General features: G+C 42.5%; 1 protein-coding gene across 2 annotated transcripts in view; it reads left to right on the forward strand.

The window, feature by feature from the left end:
- Positions 1 to 9,861: 9,861 nt before the first annotated feature.
- Positions 9,862 to 22,941, forward strand: part of LOC115131713 (inter-alpha-trypsin inhibitor heavy chain H3-like) — a 37,929-nt gene continuing 24,849 nt past the window's right edge. Inside the window, exons 1-12 of one of the 2 annotated variants that reach the window (XM_065003135.1) lie at positions 9,862 to 9,968; positions 10,832 to 10,995; positions 11,098 to 11,202; positions 11,895 to 12,057; positions 13,695 to 13,805; positions 15,744 to 15,872; positions 15,952 to 16,068; positions 16,236 to 16,404; positions 18,468 to 18,578; positions 18,648 to 18,829; positions 19,272 to 19,451; positions 19,667 to 19,788. In XM_065003135.1, the coding sequence (XP_064859207.1) occupies positions 9,891 to 9,968; positions 10,832 to 10,995; positions 11,098 to 11,202; positions 11,895 to 12,057; positions 13,695 to 13,805; positions 15,744 to 15,872; positions 15,952 to 16,068; positions 16,236 to 16,404; positions 18,468 to 18,578; positions 18,648 to 18,829; positions 19,272 to 19,451; positions 19,667 to 19,788 (1,631 nt within the window). In that variant the 5' untranslated portion in view covers positions 9,862 to 9,890. The remainder of the gene's footprint in view (positions 9,969 to 10,831; positions 10,996 to 11,097; positions 11,203 to 11,894; positions 12,058 to 13,694; positions 13,806 to 15,743; positions 15,873 to 15,951; positions 16,069 to 16,235; positions 16,405 to 18,467; positions 18,579 to 18,647; positions 18,830 to 19,271; positions 19,452 to 19,666; positions 19,789 to 22,941) is intronic. The other variant, XM_065003139.1, reaches the window with a different exon arrangement.

Here is a 22,941-nt window from a genome sequence, read left to right on the forward strand (position 1 = left end):
CAGATATCTCCGTTTGGATGTCTGCCCATCACCTCAACCTCAACAAGACAGAGCTGCTCTTCCTCTCTGCTCAAAGACAACTCCATCAAGGTTAACAACTCCACTGTGTCGCCCTCCCAGAGTGCAAAGAACCTTGGCGTGACCCTGGACAACACCCTGTTGTTCTCTGCAAACAAAAGCAGTAACTCGCTCCTGTAGGTTCATGCTCGACAACATCCGGAGAGTACGACCCTAACTCACACAGGAAGTAACGCTGGTCCTAATCCAGTCCAGGCACTTGTCCTATCCTGTCTGGACTACTGCAATTCGCTGTTGGCTGGGTTCCCTGCTTGTGCCATTAAATCCCTGCAATTTATCCAGAAAGCTGTATCCCGCCTGGTTTTCAACCTATCCAAGTTCTCCATTGTCACCTCACTCCTCCGCACACTCCACATGGTGCATGTTTGCCTACGGAGCAGCGAGAGGAACTGCCCCTCACTACCTTCAGGCTATGCTCAAACCCTACACCCCAAACCAAGCACTAATTCTGCCACCTCTGGTCTCTTGGCCCTCCCACCCCCATGGGAGTGCAGCTCCCGTTCAGTCTTCTCTGGCCTGGCACCCCAATGGTGGAACCAACTTCCCCTGAAGCTGGGACATACAGTAAGAGTCCCTGCCTATCTTCTGAAAGCATCTGAAACCTTTCCTCTTCAAAGACAATGTCTCAAGTAATCCCCCTCCCCACCTCAACCCCCCTTAAAAAAATGAATAGTAACAACATTTTCCTTAAACACAATTGCACTTGAAACCCCTCTGCCCCCCTCCCCACAACACACACACTTTGAAGTGCGGACTTTGCTGATAGCTACTTTATTGAGGAAAAGTGTACTTACTATGCCTGTGACATGTGGTTTTCCTACCTAGCCATCTTAAGGTGAATGTACGAACTGTCACTCTGGATAAGAGCGTCTTCTAAATTAAACATTTTTAAATGTGAATGTGAACAACTGGTGCTGGGGTGGTGGTGTTGATCTACATCACCCGAGTTAAGACCAGTCTGCCTAGCAAAGTTAAGACTGTTGTTTTTTTCTCCCTGTAGGTTGAAGTGGTTGGTGGAGAGAACAGCGAGGTCATCTGCAAAGTCTAAGTCTTCCAGCTGGGTGAACAGGGCCCACTGGATGCCTCTGGGTTTATGGGATGTGGTTTGGGTTATGATTCAGTGGTAAGGAGGAAGAGGATAGGAGAGATGATGCACCTTTTGTCTCAATGCAGAAATGGTATTACCTATGAAGACCCCGCATTCAAAGTGTTCATATAATTGTCCTATGATTGAACTCTTAGGTTCTAGATAGCATATTTCTTTCTAAGAGGGTTCTTGATAAGGGAATTATATGCTTAAAGTTAATGATTAAAATATTCCACCCTGAAACCATATAATTGTATGAAATTTATAAGAATCATAAATCTTTAATCTGATGGTGTGTATAGTTTTAGTCAGAATTAGAACAAGGACCTTTCGCTCCTTTTTAGTATGTAAGCAGGGTGCAAGTGTGAAACAGGTAAGAGGAGCTATCAACAGACAAGTTGTACTACTGTGTTCTTACAGGACATTCTGTCTCCACCCGTGGAGGGGAGAAACTGTTAGGCTTGCAGAAGATTATGAAACATGTTGCAGATTAAAGAAACAATGTATCTGTGTAGTGGAAAAACACTGACTGTCTGAGCAAGGAGTAGCTTAAGATTTGAACTTGTTTGTGTGAGTTATAAAGACTGTGTTTGCATTTTTGACTTTAGAACGTTCTCGTGAATAAACTGTACTAACCTTTTGCATAAACTGAGTCTTTGCCTAATTATTATTAAACCAGGGTCTTACAAACCTCAGGGATTAGTCAAAGTTTAATGATTGTTAGTTATTATCATTGTGATTGAAAATTCTCTTGACAGTTCTTCAGCTGTTTCCATAGGATAACCCATTTAAGAACCCTTTTTGGTTCCAGGTAGAACCCTGTTGGTTCCCGTTGGAAATCTTTTTGGTTCCGTGTAGAACATTTCCTATAGAGGGTTCTCCTATAGGGAAAGCCGAATAACTCTTTTGAAACCTTTTTTTCTAAGAGTGTAATGATCTTTGATGGAAGCCCATAGGAGCTCACCTTTTTGCATAGGGTGTTTCTATGTACACAATTAAAAGCCTTTCTTGAAGTCAACAAAATTGATAAAAAGGGGTGTGTTCCACTGTAACCATTGTTCTATAATGTTTCACAGTGCAAATACCTGGTCCATACATCCTCTTCCTTTCCAGAATCCTTCCGGCTATTGCCTGAGTGCATTGAGGAAAAGCTTGCTTGCTATGAATAGTACGTTAATTCCTCGGCAGTTATCACAGTTCTTGAGAGCACCTTTTTGGGGAAATCTTCACTGAGGCCTTTCAACCAGTCATCAGCAATGGTGTCATTCTACCAGATGTTTTTAATGAGGTCGGTCAGAACATTAGTTGTTGTGATGTCTCCCTTCACTTCTTTAACCTTAGTTTTGTAGGCTACCTGGGCCTGTTCCTGAAGACTTGGTGATTTGGTGATCAGTAATCCTACTTTCAGTTGTTTCCTCACCTCGACTTTCTATGGAATGCCATTTGGGTCTTTGTGTGTAAAAAAAAAAAGGTGTGCGTCAAAAAACCTTTTTAATAACAAAATTATATTCTACAATGTTGTGTGAATTTGCATCCGCAAGCCAAGTGCCACCACTACAGTCAGTCAGTAGCACTGCCAAATCTGTAAAAACAATTATAGTATAGAAACAAGCACACACAGCGGCCACGATGTGTTTACAATACCACGAATTTACAAAAGCACCCAAATGTCCATTGAGAAAGCACAACGACTATAACATTTAGCTAAGAATGACGAGAATAATCAAGACCATAAACGTTGGGTAGTTAGATGTATAACTACTAACGTTAGGTAGCTAGCTAACATTCCGGTACATACTGCTGTAATGATATGCTATGTAGTTCGCAAGGACAGTGTAGCTAACAAATTGTCAGCCAACATAACGTGGAAAGTAACTTATTTGAAAGTTATTATTTTATTACATTGAGTAGCAAGCTACCCCTTGGTCATTAGGGCAAATCTGGTCTGTGATAGGAGGGTTTTTCACACCTAGCTTGGATATTAGACTATTCTTTAGTAAAGGTTGAATAGTCTATTGTTCAGCTATTAGCCCTCCTCCCCAACTTGCAACAAATTGCTGTTCCCATCTCATTCCTTTCCCTCTTCCACGCATCATGGTTCGCTTGTCGGCGTGCTGGCAGGATATGGCAGCATCTCCGGCTGTGCGTCAAGAATTCTGAATACAGTAGCACGTTTGTATGAAGGTGTGCTTATTCAAAGGCAAATTGTTATTTGGTATGATGGTACATTTGTGTCTTTTTGTCAAGCAAAACCATTTTTATTTTCAATCAAAAATAATTGTTCTGAAAGCAACTTTTTTCTGACACAAAGGAAGTCAAAGCAGACACCTACAAAGATGGCATCTCAGGTGAGCAGCAGTGGGCTTTATTGACATATCCTAAAAATGACATCTGCTGCTTTATTTTTAATGGTCATATATCTCAGTTATTGTTTTAATATCCACAAAAAATAAGCTGTTTTCTTCACTTTCAGAGAGCGAGCTGACCAAAAGTTCGAAAATGTAGATATTGCCAGATGTTCACTGTCTGAGGAACAGGCCGTTTACACCACATAAACACAGCCATTTTCACTGGCCTATCTGTTGCTGCCAAGTCATGATTTCCCTGGGGGTTAGCCTGGCAATAACCAAGTGGTGAGACACATAGCCCCCTATATTTAAATGTTTGAGGTACACTCTGATAGGTGTCTGCGTCACATACAATATCTTCTATTGACATTATCTTCTATTGTTTGTCCTCATGTTTGTTTTTCAGCATAAAGTACGCTGTAGCCACTTAGTGTGGACACCACACATACAAAATAAGTCTCTCTTCTTCACTTCATCCCTCTCCCCCTTCTCCATAAATCCTCTAGGTTATATAAGCTGTTTTGGTGAACCCCTCCTGCATCTGAACTGGCTGACACAGAGGGCACAGCATGATCATAGGTGAGATGTCACTTGGTCAGGTAAACAGGAATTATTATTAAAGAGATGCTTTACATTGAAATACAGGCAGAGATGTAGTAGTCCCAGAGTTAATGATCCAAGGTCAGTTTTGCATCTCACCTCCTGATTTAAGATGACTGACTGTGTTAGAATACAAAAACAAGGCCTAGTCATGCTCTCTCGTCTGCAGGTATTTGACATGAGAGAGGAAGCCAGTCCCGTCATCGCCACCTCACCTGCTCTTAAGATAACCTTCAGGCCAACTGGGGGCCCAAAGGCTGGTTAGGAAACACCACAATTGTGATGAACTGAGAGAATATTAGGGTATCACTGTAATTCCTGAATCATATGCTGCCTGCCCGTTCTTACCTTTTTCTCTTTCTGTCTTCTACACCTCTCCCCACCTCGTCTTTCTGTCTTCTACACCTCTCCCCACCTCGTCTTTCTGTCTTCTACACCTCTCTCCCCACCTTGTCTTTCTGTCTTCTACACCTCTCTCCCCACCTCATCTTTCTGTCTTCTACACCTCTCCCCACCTCGTCTTTCTGTCTTCTACACCTCTCCCCACCTCGTCTTTCTGTCTTCTACACCTCTCTCCCCACCTCGTCTTTCTGTCTTCTACACCTCTCCCCACCTCATCTTTCTGTCTTCTACACCTCTCTCCCCACCTCATCTTTCTGTCTTCTACACCTCTCCCCACCTCGTCTTTCTGTCTTCTACACCTCTCCCCACCTCGTCTTTCTGTCTTCTACACCTCTCCCCACCTCGTCTTTCTGTCTTCTACACCTCTCTCCCCACCTCGTCTTTCTGTCTTCTACACCTCTCTCCCCACCTCATCTTTCTGTCTTCTACACCTCTCCCCACCTCGTCTTTCTGTCTTCTACACCTCTCCCCACCTCGTCTTTCTGTCTTCTACACCTCTCCCCACCTCGTCTTTCTGTCTTCTACACCTCTCCCCACCTCGTCTTTCTGTCTTCTACACCTCTCCCCACCTCGTCTTTCTGTCTTCTACACCTCTCTCCCCACCTCGTCTTTCTGTCTTCTACACCTCTCCCCACCTCATCTTTCTGTCTTCTACACCTCTCCCCACCTCGTCTTTCTGTCTTCTACACCTCTCTCCCCACCTCATCTTTCTGTCTTCTACACCTCTCCCCACCTCGTCTTTCTGTCTTCTACACCTCTCTCCCCACCTCGTCTTTCTGTCTTCTACACCTCTCCCCACCTCGTCTTTCTGTCTTCTACACCTCTCTCCCCACCTCGTCTTTCTGTCTTCTACACCTCTCCCCACCTCGTCTTTCTGTCTTCTACACCTCTCTCCCCACCTCGTCTTTCTGTCTTCTACACCTCTCTCCACCTCATCTTTCTGTCTTCTACACCTCTCCCCACCTCGTCTTTCTGTCTTCTACACCTCTCTCCCCACCTCGTCTTTCTGTCTTCTACACCTCTCCCCACCTCATCTTTCTGTCTTCTACACCTCTCCCCACCTCGTCTTTCTGTCTTCTACACCTCTCTCCCCACCTCGTCTTTCTGTCTTCTACACCTCTCCCCACCTCGTCTTTCTGTCTTCTACACCTCTCTCCCCACCTCGTCTTTCTGTCTTCTACACCTCTCTCCCCACCTCGTCTTTCTGTCTTCTACACCTCTCTCCCCACCTCATCTTTCTTCCTCGTTTTATAATGCACACCACATGTGCATTGAAGTACAGATTGAACTTGTATTTATAATATTACAATGATCATAATTATAATGCATTTATGTATTTATAACACCTGGATAATGAACTTCTTTCAATAAAGCGTTTCACATTCTCCACTGGTTGAAATTAAGTATGTCATTGTAATACTATCCTGTGTCCTCAGATTAATGCAGATGAAGGGAGTTAGATATGCATAGTCTTTTTCTGTATATATGAATTACAAATCAATCATGTTTCTAGTCTATTGCATATTTACAATGTGTAATCATTGATGTCCCAGGAGCAGGAGTGGTAAACACTGAAGTGTATAATTGTAATACATACATGCAGACACAGCATCATTTAAATAATGGACTTTGATATGACTGAAAAATAATGTCTCAGAGATTCATACCTGAACCGCACCTTTATTTGCAAAGGAAGAGTACATGATCAGTGAATATATTCAACGTACAGGCTACAATGTGGGAATCTCATGAGTGGTAATAACTACAGTACATGTGTATATAGGACTTGCATCCTTGGCACAATAAAGTTATTATATTCTACTCTATCCATAGGCTTCATTAATGCTATTCAGACTTGAAGTTGATACAACAACTATAATAGCTGAGGTTCATAGATAGGTTCTGAACTAATATTCATACCAGACGTTTTAGGGTCCATACACAGATTGGCGAAATACTGTAGCTAGCTACACATCCATAGGCATACAGATATTTTTATCCTCCACTACACAATAAGCAAGTAAATAGTTAGCTATGTTACTTCAGCTGCAAAGCAAGGCAAGCTTACACAATTGTACATTCAATTTGCAGTAAATGCTTTAGCTAGCTAGATTATTTACATCCACTGTTTCACAAGACGACAGCCTGGTTTGTTGGTTTTCTCAGGAGTCCCTAAAACATTAAACAACACGAATTACAAATTAATTTGCCTAACACTAGCTATCTCGCTAATGTTAGCTAGTCAGTTAAAACTTGTTGAGGATAGGGGGCAGTATTTTCACTTTGGATGAATTGCGTGCCCATAGTGAACTGCATCAAACTCTGTCCTAGATTGCTAATATATGCATATTACTATTACTATTGGATAGAAAACACTCTGAAGTTTCTAAAACTGCTTGAATTATGTCTGTGAGAATAACAGAAGGCAATCTTCCAAACAAGAAGTGGAATTCTGAAAGTTGGGACAACTTTAACGTCATCGCCCCCTCCTTTCCCAACAAGATATGGATCTGGAAGCACTTCCTACACCTTCCACCAGATGTCCTCATTCAGTAGAAAGTGGAATGGAGCATTTGCTGTGCACTTTGACCGAATGGGAGGGGAAATAGTCAGTGTCCTGACAGAATACCATTTTCCTGTGCCGCATTTCTCTGTGGGTGCTACCGCTGTTCCATTTGACTCCAGATGAAAACGTATGATCCGGTTGGAACGTTATTGGATATATATGATAATAACATCCTGAAGATTGATTCTCTACTTAGTTTGATCAGTTTATTCGACCTGGAATATATCTTTTGGAAGTTTTCGTGCGAGTTACCTTGGACCAGCAGTCCAAGGTATAGCAAATGGTATAGCAAATGGTATAGCAAATGCAGCTACTTGGACACTAGTATTGGACATTATGGAACAAAACAACGATTTATTGTGGAACTAGGACTCCTTGCACTACATTCTGATGAAAGATCATCAAAGGTAAGGGAATATTTATGTTGTAATTTCGTATTTCTGTTGACTCCAACATGTCTGAGCGCCGTCTCAGATTATTGCAATGTTAGGCTTTTTCCGTAACGTTTAAAAAAAATCTGACACAGCGGTTGCATTAAGAACCAGTGTATCTTTAATTATATGTAGAACATGTATCTTTAGTCAAAGTTTATGATGAGTATTTCTGTTATCTGGCGTAGCTTTCTATAATTCCTCCGGATATTTTGGAGGAATTTCTGAACATGGCGTCAATGTAAACCGAGATTTGTGGATATAAAAATGCATATTATCGAACAAAACATAAATGTACTGTGTAACATGTCATATGACTGTCATCTGATGAAGATTTTCAAAAGGTTAGTGATTCATTTTATGTCTAATCCTGCTTTTGTGATTTTATCTTTGGCTGGAAAATATGGCTGCCTTTTTCCTTTGATTTGGTGGTGGTCTAACATATATATATGTTGTGTTTTCGCTGTAAAACATTTTAAAAATCTGACATGATGGGTAGATGAACAAGATGTTTATCTTTCATTTGAGGTATTGGACTTGTTAATGTGTGAAAGTTAAATATTTGTAAAGAATATTTTTAATTCCCTGCGCCACCTTTTCAGCTGAACGAGGAGGGGGGGGGGGGGGTGGAGTTCCCTCAGGGAAACACCTTGCCATAACAGGTTTTAACTTGGGAAATAGTGCTTTTTGTAAATTAACTTTATGACAAAAACATTTGCACAAACGTTTGTCTCTACATTAACTAACATATTCCTCTCAATTGTAGATTTTTAGCTTGACTCGTTATGACGTTATAAAAACTTACATCTGGTTCCACCGTAATGTTTTGTCAGCCATCTTTGTTGAAGAACGCCACAAGGCAAGTGTGGCTTGTGTCAAAATTCATCATTGGAACCAATTGATATATTAAAACCTTGGGACCCAAATGCATAATGAGTGCTCTAACTCCCCCTTGTGGTGGTCTGGAGCAATGAAGCCGTGACGCTGTATACCTCGAAGTCCAGCGGTTCATTCATCCTCCTCCTCTCCCCTGTAACTATTCCCCAGGTTGTTGATGTAAATGAGAACATGTTCTCAGTCAACTTACCTGGTAAAAAAACGGTACAAAAAAAGGTCGGAACTTTTAAAGGAGTAACCACTGTAGTTGATTACCCCTTCCCTCCCACTTCTTAGAAAGATACAGTGCATTTGGAAAGTATTCAGACCCCTCAACCTTTTCCACAGTTGTTACATTACAACCGTATTCTAAAATGTATTACATCCTTTTTTTTCCTTCATCAATCTACACACAATACCCCATAATGACAAAGCAAAAACAGGTTTTTAGAAATGGTTGTCCTTCTGGAAGGTTCTACCATCTCCACAGAGGAACTCTGGAGCTCTGTCAGCATGACCATTGGGTTCTTGGTCACCTGCCTGACCAAGGCCCTTCTCCCCCGATTGCTCAGTTTGGCCGGGGGGTGCCAGCTCTAGGAAGAGTCTTGGTGGTTTCAAACGTCTTCCATTTAAGAATAATGGAGGCCACTGTATTCTTGGGGACCTTCAATGCTGCAGAAATTTTTTGGTACCCTTCCCCGGGTCTGTTCTTTAACACAATGCTATCTCAGAGCGCTACGGACAATTCCTTTGACCTCATGGCTTGGTTTTGCTCTGACATAAACTGTCAACTATGGGACCTAATATAGACAGGTGTGTGCCTTTTCAAATCATGTCCAATCAATTCATTTTACCACAGGTGGACTCCAATCAAGTTGTAGAAACATTTCAAGGATGATCAATGGAAACAGGATGCACCTGGGCTCAATTTCGAGTCTCATAGCAAAGGGTCTGAATACTTATGTACCTAAGTTATTTTTGTTATTTTATTTGATAAATTAGCAAAAATAAAAACATATTTTCATTTGTCATTAGGGAGTGTTGTGTGTAGATTGATGAGAAAAACAATGAATTGAGTACATTTTAGAATAAGGCTGTAACGTAACAAAATGTGGAAAAGGGGAAGCGATCTGAATACTTTCTGAATGGCCTGTACTTTGGGATTTTGGCAATGAGGCCCTTTATCTACTTCCCCAGAGTCAGATGAACTTGTGGATACCATTTTTATTTATCTATGTCCAGTGTGAAGAAAGTTAGAGTTAGTTTCGCAAGCCATTGCTATTTAGTGTTAGCGCAATGAAGATACCCATGGACTTACAGTCATTGTACTAACGCTACTTAGCATTGGCTCACAAAACTACCTCTAACTTCCCTTAATCACTTTGCCATACCCTAGGTTAGCTGAAAGGACGCCCCTGTTCTCTGGTTGCTGGCCAATAGCATACTGTGCTCCTCTTTAAAAGGCTGTGTGTGTTTTGTGGGATTTCATTTCTGCTGAGGTCATGATGGAGGGAGTCACAGTACGAGTCGGCCTTCTTGGACTGGTGCTGGCCTGCGTTACCACAGCAATGGCCAATAAGGTACAGTAGGGTCACGCACAGGACACAGGGTCACAAGGGGGAGGGCACTCTGTCAGGGATTATATTGTATTATGTTGTGTTGATTAGCATGCATGTGATTGACTGTGTGTTTTTGTGGGGTTACATCAGTTCAGATGTGTCTTTTGACTACAGTTTTGGATGTGCAGAGAGCACAAGGTTGGAGAGCTCAAGATCCTCTCAAGTTTTAGGGGTTAGATTGAGCTATACTGTGATAGACTTGGACAAGTCTACGGTTGTCCTGGTTGCTGTTTCCCTAAACCGTCCTATCAGCCCAAAACAGATATAGTGCACCATGTCTCCTAGGTATACAAACAGCAACATGTTATCATATCACGTCTGGGGTGAAAGACCAACTGGTCAACACCTTTTTCTCTTTCGAGAGTGCATGAGTCTAGAATGCAGTCAAACAAACATGTAGGTGTAACCAGTCCGAGCCCAATCAGGTTTCAGATATACTAATCTTGAGTTCTACTGGTTATTTATTCGTAAATGGTGCGATTGCTTATGTGTTTGTGGGTGCTCGCGCGTGTGTATGTGTGTGTGACTTGAGTCATGCCACAGAATGCCACAGTATTATGGAGGGTTATCATTGCTAATTTTAAAATGCAACTCTTAAACGCTAAATTGCATTAATCATTTTTGCATCCCAATCAATAAATGTAATTTGGAATGGGTATTGATAAATGCAATGCTTAAATACTAAATTGGAATTTCAATTTAGTATTTAAGCATTTAATTTGAGAAATTGCACTGCTAACATTGTGTGAAAAAAAAGTCTACATCTGTATTCAAATGTTGTCTGACAGTAAACAGTGCTGATGGTGTTTCCTGATCCTTTATAGGACAGGGACTGGGACATCTACAGCTTTCACATCAACTCCACAGTGACCAGTCGCTATGCGACCACTATTATCACCAGTCGTGTGGTCAATCGGATGGACCAGTCACAGGAAATAGAATTCCATGTCAAAATTCCCAAGATGGCCTTTATCAGTAAATTCAAAATGTGGGTCTACATGAATGTATCCCTATTGAGCCTGAGCAGATAACTCTACTGTCTTACATATAGCTTACACACATGTTAGCATATAAACTCTCTCTTCCTCAGGACCATTGAGGGGCAGACGTATGATGGGGTTGTGAAACCGAAGGAGGATGCTCAGCAGCAATACACTCAGGCAGTGTCTCGTGGCCAAAGCGCTGGCATAGTCAGGTGTGTGTGTGGGTGTCTGCAGGTCCGGCCGTAGCCAATAAGGGACATAAGTGGCCACTTGTTTGTGGAACTCAGTCATGGTATCAACTTACTGTTGAGCGTTAGAGTAGTAGACGACACAAAGTTCAATTTCAAAGTTTGGTAGTGCATCAACAGTTTTCCTATTATGTAAGTCACTGACAGTCACTCAATTACCAATAGGGGTCAGTGGTATAGTGGAGGGTAAATGCAAGTAAACACAGTTTACCCACCTTTTGGGAAGAAATGCATTGCAAGTATAGGGAGTGCTACTTTTCGCTGTGACCGGCAATCCGAGTTTTCCCATCTATCTTTTTACCACTATATCTTGGTATACTACAAAGCAGGATCAATGCGTTAGCCAGCTAATTTGCCTAAATAAAATAAAATATTCTCTCCCCATCGTAAAAATGTGTAGAATTGCAGGAAATTCATTTTAAAACAGCAACATCTTCTCTTAGCCACACGACAAAATGTTTGCAGACAATTTGCTTTAAAACTGAAAAATGTTCTCTAAGATCAATGGCAAAAATGCATAGAATTTAACGAAATTAAATTTAAAACTACACATTTTTCTCTCTGCTACCGAGGGGGACCACTCTGTTTGTCTCTGTCTAGTGTCTACAGTATGTGCGTGTTGGTGTGTGCTAGACTGTCTCTATATGTCTCCTCAGTTCTGTGGGGAGGACCCTTGAGGAGTTTAAGACGTCTGTGACTGTGGCCGCGCTCAGTAAGGTGACCTTTGAACTGACGTATGAGGAGCTGCTGAAACGCCGACTGGGCAAGTACGAACTGCTGATCCACGCTCGACCCATGCAGCCTGTCGCTGACTTCAAGGTGAGAGTATTAGCATTATCAAGGCATGTACTCATGTGCATACAGTGCATTCGGGAAGTATTTAGACCATTTCTCTTGTTCCACATTTTGATACATTACGGCCATATTCTAAAATGTATTACATTTTTTTTTCACTCGTCAATCTACACACAATACCCCATAATGACAAAGTTTTAAAAAATTGTTTTTTAGACATTTTTGCAGAAATACCTTATTTACATAAGTATTCAGACCCTTTGCTATGAGACTCAAAATTGAGCTCAGGTACATTCTATTTACATGGATCATCCTTGAGATGTTTTTACAACTTGATTGGAGTCCACCTGTGGTAAATTCAATTGATTGGACATGATTTGGAAAGGCACACACCTGTCTATATAAGTTCCCACAGTTGACAGTACAAGTCAGAGCAAAACCAAGCCATGAGGTCAAAGGAATTGTCCGTAGAGCTCAGAGACAGGACTGTGTCAAGGCACAGATCTGGGGAAGGGTACCAAAAAATGTATTGAGCATTGACGGTCCCCAAGAATGGAATGGAAGAGGTTTGGAACCATTAAGACTCTTTCTGGAGCTGGCCTCCCCACCAAACTGAGCAATTGGGAAGAAGGGCCTTGGTCAGGGAGGTGACCAAGAACCCGATGGTCACGCTGATGGAATTCCTCTGTGGAGATGGGAGAACATTCCAGAAGGAGAGGTATCTCTGCAGCACTCCACCAATCAGGCCATTGTGGTAGAGTTGCCAGTCGGAAGCCACTCCACAGTAAAAGGCACATGACAGCCCACTTGGAGTTTGCCAAAAGGCACCTAAAGGACTCAGACCATGAGAAACAAGATTTTCTGGTCTGAAACCAAGATTACACTATTTGGCTGAATGCCAAGCATCACATCTGGAGGAAACCTGACACTATCCTTATGGTGAAGCATAGTGGTGGCAGCATCATGCTGTGGGGATGTTTTTCAGCATCAGGGACTGGGAGACTAGTCAGGATCAATGGAAAGATGAATGGTGCAAAGTACAGAGATCCTTGATGAAAACCTGCTCCAGAGCCCTCAGGACCTCAGACTGGAGCGTAGGTTCACATTCCAACAGGACAATGACCCTAAGCACACAGCCAAGACAACGCAGGAGTGATTTCGGAACAAGTCTCTGAATATCCTTGCCAGTGGCCCAGCCAGAGCCCGGACTAGAACCCGATCTAACATCTCTGGAGAGACCTGAAAATAGCTGTTCAGCAATGCTCCCCATCCAACCTGACAGAGCTTGAAAGGATCTACAGAGAAGAATGGTAGAAACTCCCCAAATACAGGTGTGCCAAGCCCCATACCCAACAAGATTCGAGGCTGTAATACCTGCCAAAGGTTCTTCAACAAAGGACTGAGTAAAGGGTCTGAATACTTATGTAAATGTGATATTTCCATTTTTGGATATTTGTCATTATCTGGTAATGTGTTTCTATTGATATTTTTTTATATATATATCAGCAATTTTAAGGCTGCAATGTAACAAAATGTGGAAAAAGTCAAGGTGCCTGAATACTTTCCGAATGCTCCGCACAGTAATACTCATCCTAGTAAAATCAGGTGGATAGTGCTCATAAGGGTTGATGTGATGTTTTCCTTCTCTTCCTTATGGCCAGATTGACGTGTACATCAATGAGCGACCAGGCATTAACTTCCTGGAGATTAAAGGAGGGCTGAGCACCAAAGAGCTGGCTAATGCCATCACCAAAACACACGCTTCTAGTGAGGTAGTCCACAACAGAGTAATGTAGAGCTAACCAAAAGAACATGTGAAATCAAATCAACTTTTATCGGTCACATACAGGTGTTTAGCAGATGTTATTGTGGGTGTAGCAAAATGCTTGTGTTTCTCGCTCCGACAGTGCAGTAATATTTAACAAGTAACATCTAACAATTTTACAACATATACCCAATACACACAAATCTAAGTAAAGGAATGGAATTAAGAATATATAAATATATGGACGAGCAATGTCAGAGAGGGATAGACTTAGATACAGTGAAATAGCATAGAATACAGTATATACAGTACATATGAGATGAGTAATGCAAGATATGTGAACATTATTGTAGTGCATTATAAAAGAGACTAGTGTTACATTTTTTAAAGTGGCCATTGATTTCAAGTCTGTGTAAATAGGCAGCAGCCTCTCTGTGCTAGTGATGGAAATGTAACAGCTTTGAGATAGAAGTTGTTTTTCAGTCCCTCGGTCCCAGCATTGATGCACCTATACTGACCTCGCCTTCTGGATGATAGTGGGGTGAACAGGTAGTGGCTCGGATGGTTGATGTCTTTGATGATCTTTTTGGCCTTCCTGTGACATCGGGTGGTGTAGGTGTCGGGGAGGGCAGGTAGTTTGCCCCCGGTGATGTGTTGTGCAGAACACACCACCCTCTGGAGAGCCTTGCGGTTGCAGGCGGTGCATTTGCCATACCAGGCGATGATACAACCCGACAGGATGCTCTCAATTGTGCATCTGTAGAAGTTTGTGAGTGTTTTAAGTGACAAGCCACATTTCTTCAGCCTCCTCAGGTTGAAGAGGCGGTATTGCGCCTTCTTCACCACACTGTCTGTGTGGGTGGACCATTTCAGTTTGTCAGTGATGTGTAAGCCGAGGAACTTGAAACTTTCCACCTTCTCCACTGCGGTCCTGTCAATGTGGATAGGGGGTGCTACCTCTGCTGTTTCCTGAATTCCACGATCATCTCCTTTGTTTTGTTGACGTTGAGTGAGAGGTTATTTTCCTGGCACCACACACCCAGAGCCCTCACCTCCTACCTGTAGGCCGTCTCGTTGTTGTTGGTAATCAAGCCCACTACTGTTGTGTCGTCTGCAAACTTGATGATTGAGTTGGAGGCGTGCTTGGCCACGCATTCATGGGTGAGGGGGCTGAGCACACACCCTTGTGGGGCCCCAGTGTTGAGGATCAGCGAAGTGGAGGTGTTGTTTCCTACACGTCAGGAAGCCTAGGACCCAATTGCACAGGGCGGGATTCAGACCCAGGGCCTCAAGCTTAATGATGAGCTTGGAGGGTACTATGGTTTTGAATACTGAGCTATAGTCAGTGAAAAACATTCTTACATAGGTATTCCTCTTATCTATATGGGATAGGGAAGTGTGCAGTGTGTTGCCGATCATGGATCGTCTGTGGATCTATTGTGGCGGTAAGCAAATTGAAGTGGGTCTAGGGTGGCAGGTAAGGTAGAGGTGATGTGATCCTTCACTAGTCTCTCAAAGCACTTCATGATGACAGAAGTGAGTGCTACGGGGCAATAGTTCAGTTACCTTTGCATTCTTGGGTAAAGGAAAAATGGTGGCCACCTTGAAGCATGTGGGGACATCAGACTGGGACAGGGAGAGATTGAATACAGTATGTCTGTAAACACACCAGCCAGCTGGTCTTCGCATGCTCTGGTCTGAGCATGTCCAGTCAATACATAACATACATCACATGAAGATGAACCAAGGGGATTGACACCTTCAAATGTATTCAATTCAAAACATTGTACAATTTGGTGGCATAATTTCAAACCCTATTCTTCGCACCCATGTCATTGTCACATATCTGTGCATGTTAATTCTGAAAATGAATGATCTCATGCTGAGGCAAGCTAAATTAGGCTATTTTTAAAAGCAGAAGCCTAAACTACCACCATCTCCGCAGGCCTGGGTACATTTCTACCCAAGCAAGGAGCAGCAGAGTCAGTGTGACAGCTGTGGAGAACAGGGCCTGAACGGAGACCTGGTCATTGTCTATGACGTCCACAGGAACACATCCATGGGAGAGCTCAAGGTACACTTATCTCACTCTAATCGTGTCATTCATTTCTTTATTTCTACCCTTTAATCACTATCACTGATTCTCTATTCAGGAGTCAAAAGGGTATTTTGTCCATCACTTTGCTCCCAGTGACCTACCACGCATACCAAAGAATGTAGTGTTCATCATCGATCGGAGTGGCTCCATGCATGGCACGAAAATGAAGCAGGTTTGTTTGTGTGTTTGAATGTGTTGCCTGCTGTAATGACTCTAAAGGCTTAACGATTGAGCATTGTACACATTTTTCTATTTAATGCATGTAACAATTCATTTTGATTGGTTGATTGGTTAATTTTGATTGGTTGATTGGTTCATTTTGATTGGATGCACTGTCAGACCCGTCAGGCCTTGTTGAAGATCCTGGTAGACCTGGTGGAGGACGACCACTTTGGCCTGATCACCTTCGACTACACTGTGTCTACCTGGAAGAAGGAGCTGCTGCCGGCCAACCAGGAAAACCTGGAGGCTGCCAAGAGCTTTGCACGACACATTCGAGACAGAGGAGGTACAATTTATTATTTACTTACTTAATCTTCTTCCCTATTTTCAAAAGTTTCCAAAGCCAACAGTACAATTACAGTGTATCATAATTTTGTAAGACTTAGTCTGCATTTACACAGGCCCAATTCATATTTCCTAATGTGTAAACAGCGATAACCACATAGTATCCCATCATTTAACTTCTGATATATACCATCTCCATATGTAGATTTGGTTTAGATCAGATTTGGTTCAACTGAAGTGTTTTCTGTTTTGCACATGACCTGCCGTAACCATGACAACAACCCAAAGATTTTTAAAGGTAATGTGACAAGTAATGGACAGTTAGAAAAAAACATTGGATATAGAAAGAACATCAGATTTGGGTTCTTGGGGTGGCTGTGTAAACAAATCAAAAGTGCACAAAAATCTGTAGATTCTATTCGATTAGATAGATTGAAATTGTGCCTTAAACATCATAGCATAGTTGAAAGATATGTGTTGCGTAGAAACACGAAGTGGGTGGCCAGCAGAGATAGATGGGATGGGCTGAGGGAAGCTGGGTTGGTATGTGGAATTGGAGACAAGTGGGAGTGGAGTTGCTGTGTGAGAGAGAGAATGATGGGATGGGCTGAGGGAAGCTGGGTTGGTATGTGGAATTGGAGACAAGTGGGAGTGGAGTTGCTGTGTGAGAGAGAGAATGAATGAGGGAATGGGATGGGAATTGGAGACAAGTGGGAGTGGAGTTGCTGTGTGAGAGAGAGAATGATGGGATGGGCTGAGGGAAGCTGGGTTGGTATGTGGAATTGGAGACAAGTGGGAGTGGAGTTGCTGTGTGTGAGAGAGAATGATGGTCAAAAGATAAAGGGGAAAAAAAGTCAAAATGAAACATAATAAAAGCATATTTGAATGACACTAAGTGGCAGTGTTTTTACAACTAATGCCAGATTCCCTGAGGCTGAGGCCGTGCAGGTGTTTGTACACATGCATATACACACACTCTCATTCAAATAAACACACACATACAGTACATGCAATAGTGCCAGACATGCACACAAACATATAAAATAGGCATTGCTGTTATGATTTCAGTTGTCCTTTGTTTTAAATGTATTTATTTATTTTTTGAATTGTTTGTTTTCTTCTGTCTTTTCCTTGTTTCATTCTCTTGGTTGTTGGTGCATTGGGGGGTTCATGGGGGTGGGGAATGGAATTAATTGTTGTTTTCTTCTGAGGGGGCTTGAATGGTTGAGGGACAGCTGTGGGGGATCTTGTTTCACAAGATTGTGATCATTTTTGATTTTAATTTATTATTTTACCAGGTAAGTTGACTGAGAACACATTCTCATTTGCAGCAACAACATGGGGAATAGTTACAGGGGAGAGGAGGGGGATGAATGAGCCAATTGTAAACTGGGGATTATTAGGTGACCCTGATGGTTTGAGGGCCAGAATGGGAATTTAGCCAGGACACCAGGGTTAACACCCCTACAATAAGTGCTATGGGATCTTTAATGACCTCAGAGAGTCAGGACACCAGTTTAACGTCCCATCCGAAAGACAGCACCCTACACAGGCTAGTGTCCCCAATCACTGCCATGGGGAATTGGGATATTTTTTTAGACCAGAGGAAAGAGTGCCTCCTACTGGCCCTCCAACACCACTTCCAGCAGCATCTGGTTTCCCATCCAGGAACTGACCAGTACCAACCCTGCTTAGCTTCAGAAGCAAGCCAGCAGTGGTATGCAGGGTGGTATGCTGCTGGCAATCATGAAAAAGGAAACTATGACATATATTTTATATCACTATCATGCACACGCACTCTCACACATAAGGATGGCTCTGTTGCAGAAAGACTGATACATGTTTGATAGTGTCTTGATGCTGTATTGTTTGTCCTTCATGTTCTAATACTTTAATGTCACCCCTTCCTTGTGTTTTTTGTCATAAAAAATAAAAAATAAATACAAATAAACAAATAAAATAAGTGCACAAAAGGGTAAAATAATGGGAGCTATGAACAATAGCCTAGTTAGTGACAATAGGAGCTAATACATAGATGTGTGGTCCTCTCTCTTCTCTTCTTAGCCACCGACATCAATGCTGCTGTGTTGGAGGGCACAGCCATGCTAAACCGAAACCCACGAGAGGGCTCAGCCTCCCTCCTTATACTACTCACTGATGGAGACCCAACCACAGGTACACACACACACACACCACACCACACCACACCACAAACACAATAAAAGCCTATCTCACTTTGCTCAGGTGAGACCAACCTGGAAAAGATCCACAAGAATGTCAAGGAAGCCATTGGTAAGAAATTCCCACTCTACTGTCTGGGTTTTGGAATGGATGTCAACTTTGAGTTCCTGGAAAAGATGGCACTGGAGAACAGCGGTGTGGGACGCAGAATATATGAGGATTCTGATGCTGCTCTGCAGCTGCAGGTAAGGGAACACCCACTGTGAAGCAGTGCATTCACACAACAGTCTCTGCACTACAATGGATTTGAATGATTTAAATCATAAAACACCAATGATCAAAAATGGTCCCAAGTAAGCTTAATTAGCTGGAATATAAAAGGCCTGTACAGAGGCCATTAGTCACGCCCCTTGCTCCTACTGGTTTCCTCTCACATAATCTACATTTAGGAAATCAGGACTCAACAGTAAAACCTCCTTAGATGAGATATGATCTTTATTGCGCTTTAAAGTTTTAGTCATTTAGCAGACACTTATCCAGAGTGACTTACAGAACCAATTAGGGTTAAGTGCCTTGCTCAAGGGCACATCGACACATTTTTCATATAGTCGGTTCTGAACCATCAACTTTTCGGGTATTGGCCCAACACTCTTAACCTCTAGGTTACCTGTAATGTATGATTAACAGGGCTTTTATGAAGAGGTGGCCACACCCCTATTGACGGACGTGCAGATGGTGTATGTGGGTGGAGCTAACCTGACCCAGACCAACTTCAGCCAGTACTACAACGGCTCTGAGATCGTGGTGTCTGGCCAGATCACCGACAACAACATAGAGACATTCACTGCAGAGGTCATAGCCATATCGGTGAGGTCACCTCTACTCTGCTACTTTCACAAGTTCATAGGTCAAATCACTCCATACTGTTCTGTATTTTCTTTTGATTTTGAAGGCAATAAAAAAAAAATATGTAAAAATTATCACTCCATATGATTACTTTGAAGAGAGTTCAGCAAAATATCAAAATATACAATCAATTCAATGTTTAGTATTGTAATGTGAGGATGCCTTGATTATTTCAGAAAAGCAATAGGGTGATGTACTCTGAGACAATATCAACGGACGAGCCCATTGAAGCCAGGCCTGATAGCCACATCCAGAGGCTGTGGGCCTACCTCACTGTGAAGCAGCTACTGGACAAAGAGTGAGTCTGCTTTGCATGGCATTTTGTCTGTTATTGGGTGTATTTGCACCTGTGTCTATGCATGTCTCCATCCTAGTTGTTCTTATATTATTTTAAAAGATACTGATCTAATTAGTATTTATTCATCTTCCTCTGAAAAATGCAGTCCAAATGATGTCACTACCAAAACACACACATTAAAAGACTGTAGAATGAATGTGCCTTAACATTCACCCCTACAATTAAAATCAGGAAATGGGATTGCAACTATCTCCATCATGGCCACATAGTGAGTAGTCTGTCTGCCAACATTTTAAGAACATTTGTGAACAAGTTAGTAAATCTTCATGTATTTCTAAGAAGTGCCAATACCGAACATATAATATTTTAAATGTATAAAGTTTGGTTTTGGGATTCAAATATGTTTTTGGGGGATGTACATCTGTCCAAAGGATATGCCAGCCATGGGGATTCATTAAAGTCCAAAGTAAGTCTATTGACACTGTTTTTCTTTTCATTGATTGAAAAAAACATCTGATGTGATGATCTACATTAAAAACATAGATATCTACATATCGACTGTACTACTCGCGCTGCTAAGACTCTCGACCATTGCTACTCAAACTTCCGGGAATGCTTACAAGGCCCTCACCCACCCAAATTTCGGCAAATCTGACCACGACTCCATCTTGCTCCTCCCGTCCTATAGACAGAAACTCAAACAGGAAGTACCCATGCTTCGAACTATTCAATGCTGGTCTGACCAATCGGAATCCATGCTTCAGGATTGTATTGATCACGTGAACTGGGATATGTTCCGGGTAGCTTGCGAAAATAATCTACACGCATACACGGATACGGTGACTGAGTTTATAAGGAAGTGTATAGGAGACTTAGTACCTACTGTGACTATTAAAACCTACCCTAACCTGAAACTGTGGATAGATGGTAGCATTCGCGCAAAACTGAAAGTGCGAACCACCACATTTAACTATGGCAAAGTGACTGGTAATGTGGCAGAATATAAACAGTGTAGTTATTCACTCTGCAAGAAAATCGATCAGGCTAAATGTCAGTATAGCGATAAAGTGGAGTCGCAATTCAACGGCTCAGACATGAGACGTACAATATGTAGCAGGGACTACAGACAATCACGGACTACAAAAGGAAAACCAGCCACGTGGCCGAGACCGACGTCTTGCTTCCGGACAGGCTAAGCACATTCTTCACATGCTTTGAGGATAACACCGTGCCACCAACGCAGCCCGCTACCAAGGACTGTGGGCTCTCCTTTTCCGTGGCCGACATGAGTAAAACATTTAAAACGTGTTACCCCTCACAAGTCTGCCGGCCCAGACAGTATCCCTAGGCGCGTACTCAGAGCATGCGCAGACCAGCTGGCTGGTGTGTTTATGGGCATATTCAATCTCTACCTATCCCAGTCTGCTATCCCCACATGCTTCAGGATGGCCACCATTGTTCCTGTACTCAAGAAATCACTCACTTCTGTCATCATGAAGTGCTTTGAGAGACTATTCAAGGATCATATCACCTCTACCTTACTTGCCACCCTAGACCCACTTCAATTTGCTTACCGCCCCCAATAGATCCACAGATGATGAAATCGCCATCACTCTGCACACTGCCCTATCCCATCTGGACAAGAGAAATACCTATGTAGGAAGGCTGTTCATTGACTACAGCTCAGCATTCAACACCATAGTACCCTCCAAGCTCATCATTAAGCTTGAGGACCTGGGTCTGAACCCTGCCCTGTGCAACTGGGTCCTGGAATTCCTGACAGGCCGTCCCCAGGTGGTGAAGGTAGGACACATCACCTCCGCTCCTCTGATCGTCAACACTGGGGCCCCACAAGGGTGCATGCTCAGCCCCCTCCTGTACTCCTTGTTCACCTATGACTGCGTGACCAAGCAAGCCTCCAACTTATTCATCAAGTTTGCATATGACACAACAGTAGTAGGCTTGATTACCAACGATGACGATAGGAGGCGAGGGCTCTGGGAGTGTGGTGCCTGGAAAACAACCTCTCACTCAACGTAAAAAAAAACAAAGGAGAGGATTGTGGACTTCAGGAAACAGCAGAGGGTGCACCACCCTATCTACATTGACGAGACCACAGTGGAGAAGGTGGAAAGCTTAAGTTCCTTGGCATACACATCACTGACAAACTGAAAAGGACCACCCACACAGACAGTGTGGTTAAGAAGGTGCAACAGAGCCTCTTCATCCTCAGGAGGCTGAAGAAATGTGGCTTGTCACCTAAAACACTCACACGCTTCTATCGCCGCCTGGTATGGCAACTGCACCGCCTGCAACCGCAAGGCTCCAATTACCGGCGGCAAACTACCTGCTCTCCAGGACACCTACAGCACCCGACGTCACAGGAAGGCCAAAAAGATCATCAAGGACATCAACCACCCGAGCCACTGCCTGTTCACCCCTCTGTCATCCAGATGGTGAGGTCAGTACAGGTGCATCAGAGCTGGGACCGAGAGATAGAATCTGTTTTTCAATCTCAAGGCCATCAGACTGTTAAACAGCCATCACTAGCACATTAAAGGCTGCTGCCTATAGGCATAGACTAGAAATCACTGGCCACTTTAATAAATGGCGCACTAGTCACTTTAATAATGTGTACATATCTGACATTACTCATATCATATGTATATACTGTATTCTATACTATTCTACGGTATCTCATTCACTTAATGTTTACATATCTTGCATTACTCCTCTATTATGTACATACTCTATTCTATACTATTCCACTGTATCTTAGTCCTTTCCACTCTGACATCGCTCGTCCATATGTATATAATCATAATGAATTCCTGCTTAGATTTGTGTGTATTGGGTATATGTTGTGTAATTTGTTAGATATTAATTGTTACATTTTACTGCACTGTTGGAGCTAGAAGCTCGAACATTTCGCTACACCCGAAATAACATCTACTGATCACGTGTATGTGACCAATAAAATTTGATTCGATTGAATAATTTCTGTTTTGGATTATTTGTAGTTATTGAAGGACAGGGACATCCATTAAGTGCCATGCTGAAAAGTACACAAAAAAGACAGAGAGGATAAAAACTGCCGCTGTGATATATCAAAAATATTTGAAAAAAGAAAGGGGAAAAATGCTAAAAGAAAGG

Source organism: Oncorhynchus nerka, linkage group LG2 (genome assembly GCF_034236695.1).
Source record: "Oncorhynchus nerka isolate Pitt River linkage group LG2, Oner_Uvic_2.0, whole genome shotgun sequence".
In the NCBI taxonomy this organism is placed as follows: Eukaryota; Metazoa; Chordata; class Actinopteri; order Salmoniformes; family Salmonidae; genus Oncorhynchus; species Oncorhynchus nerka.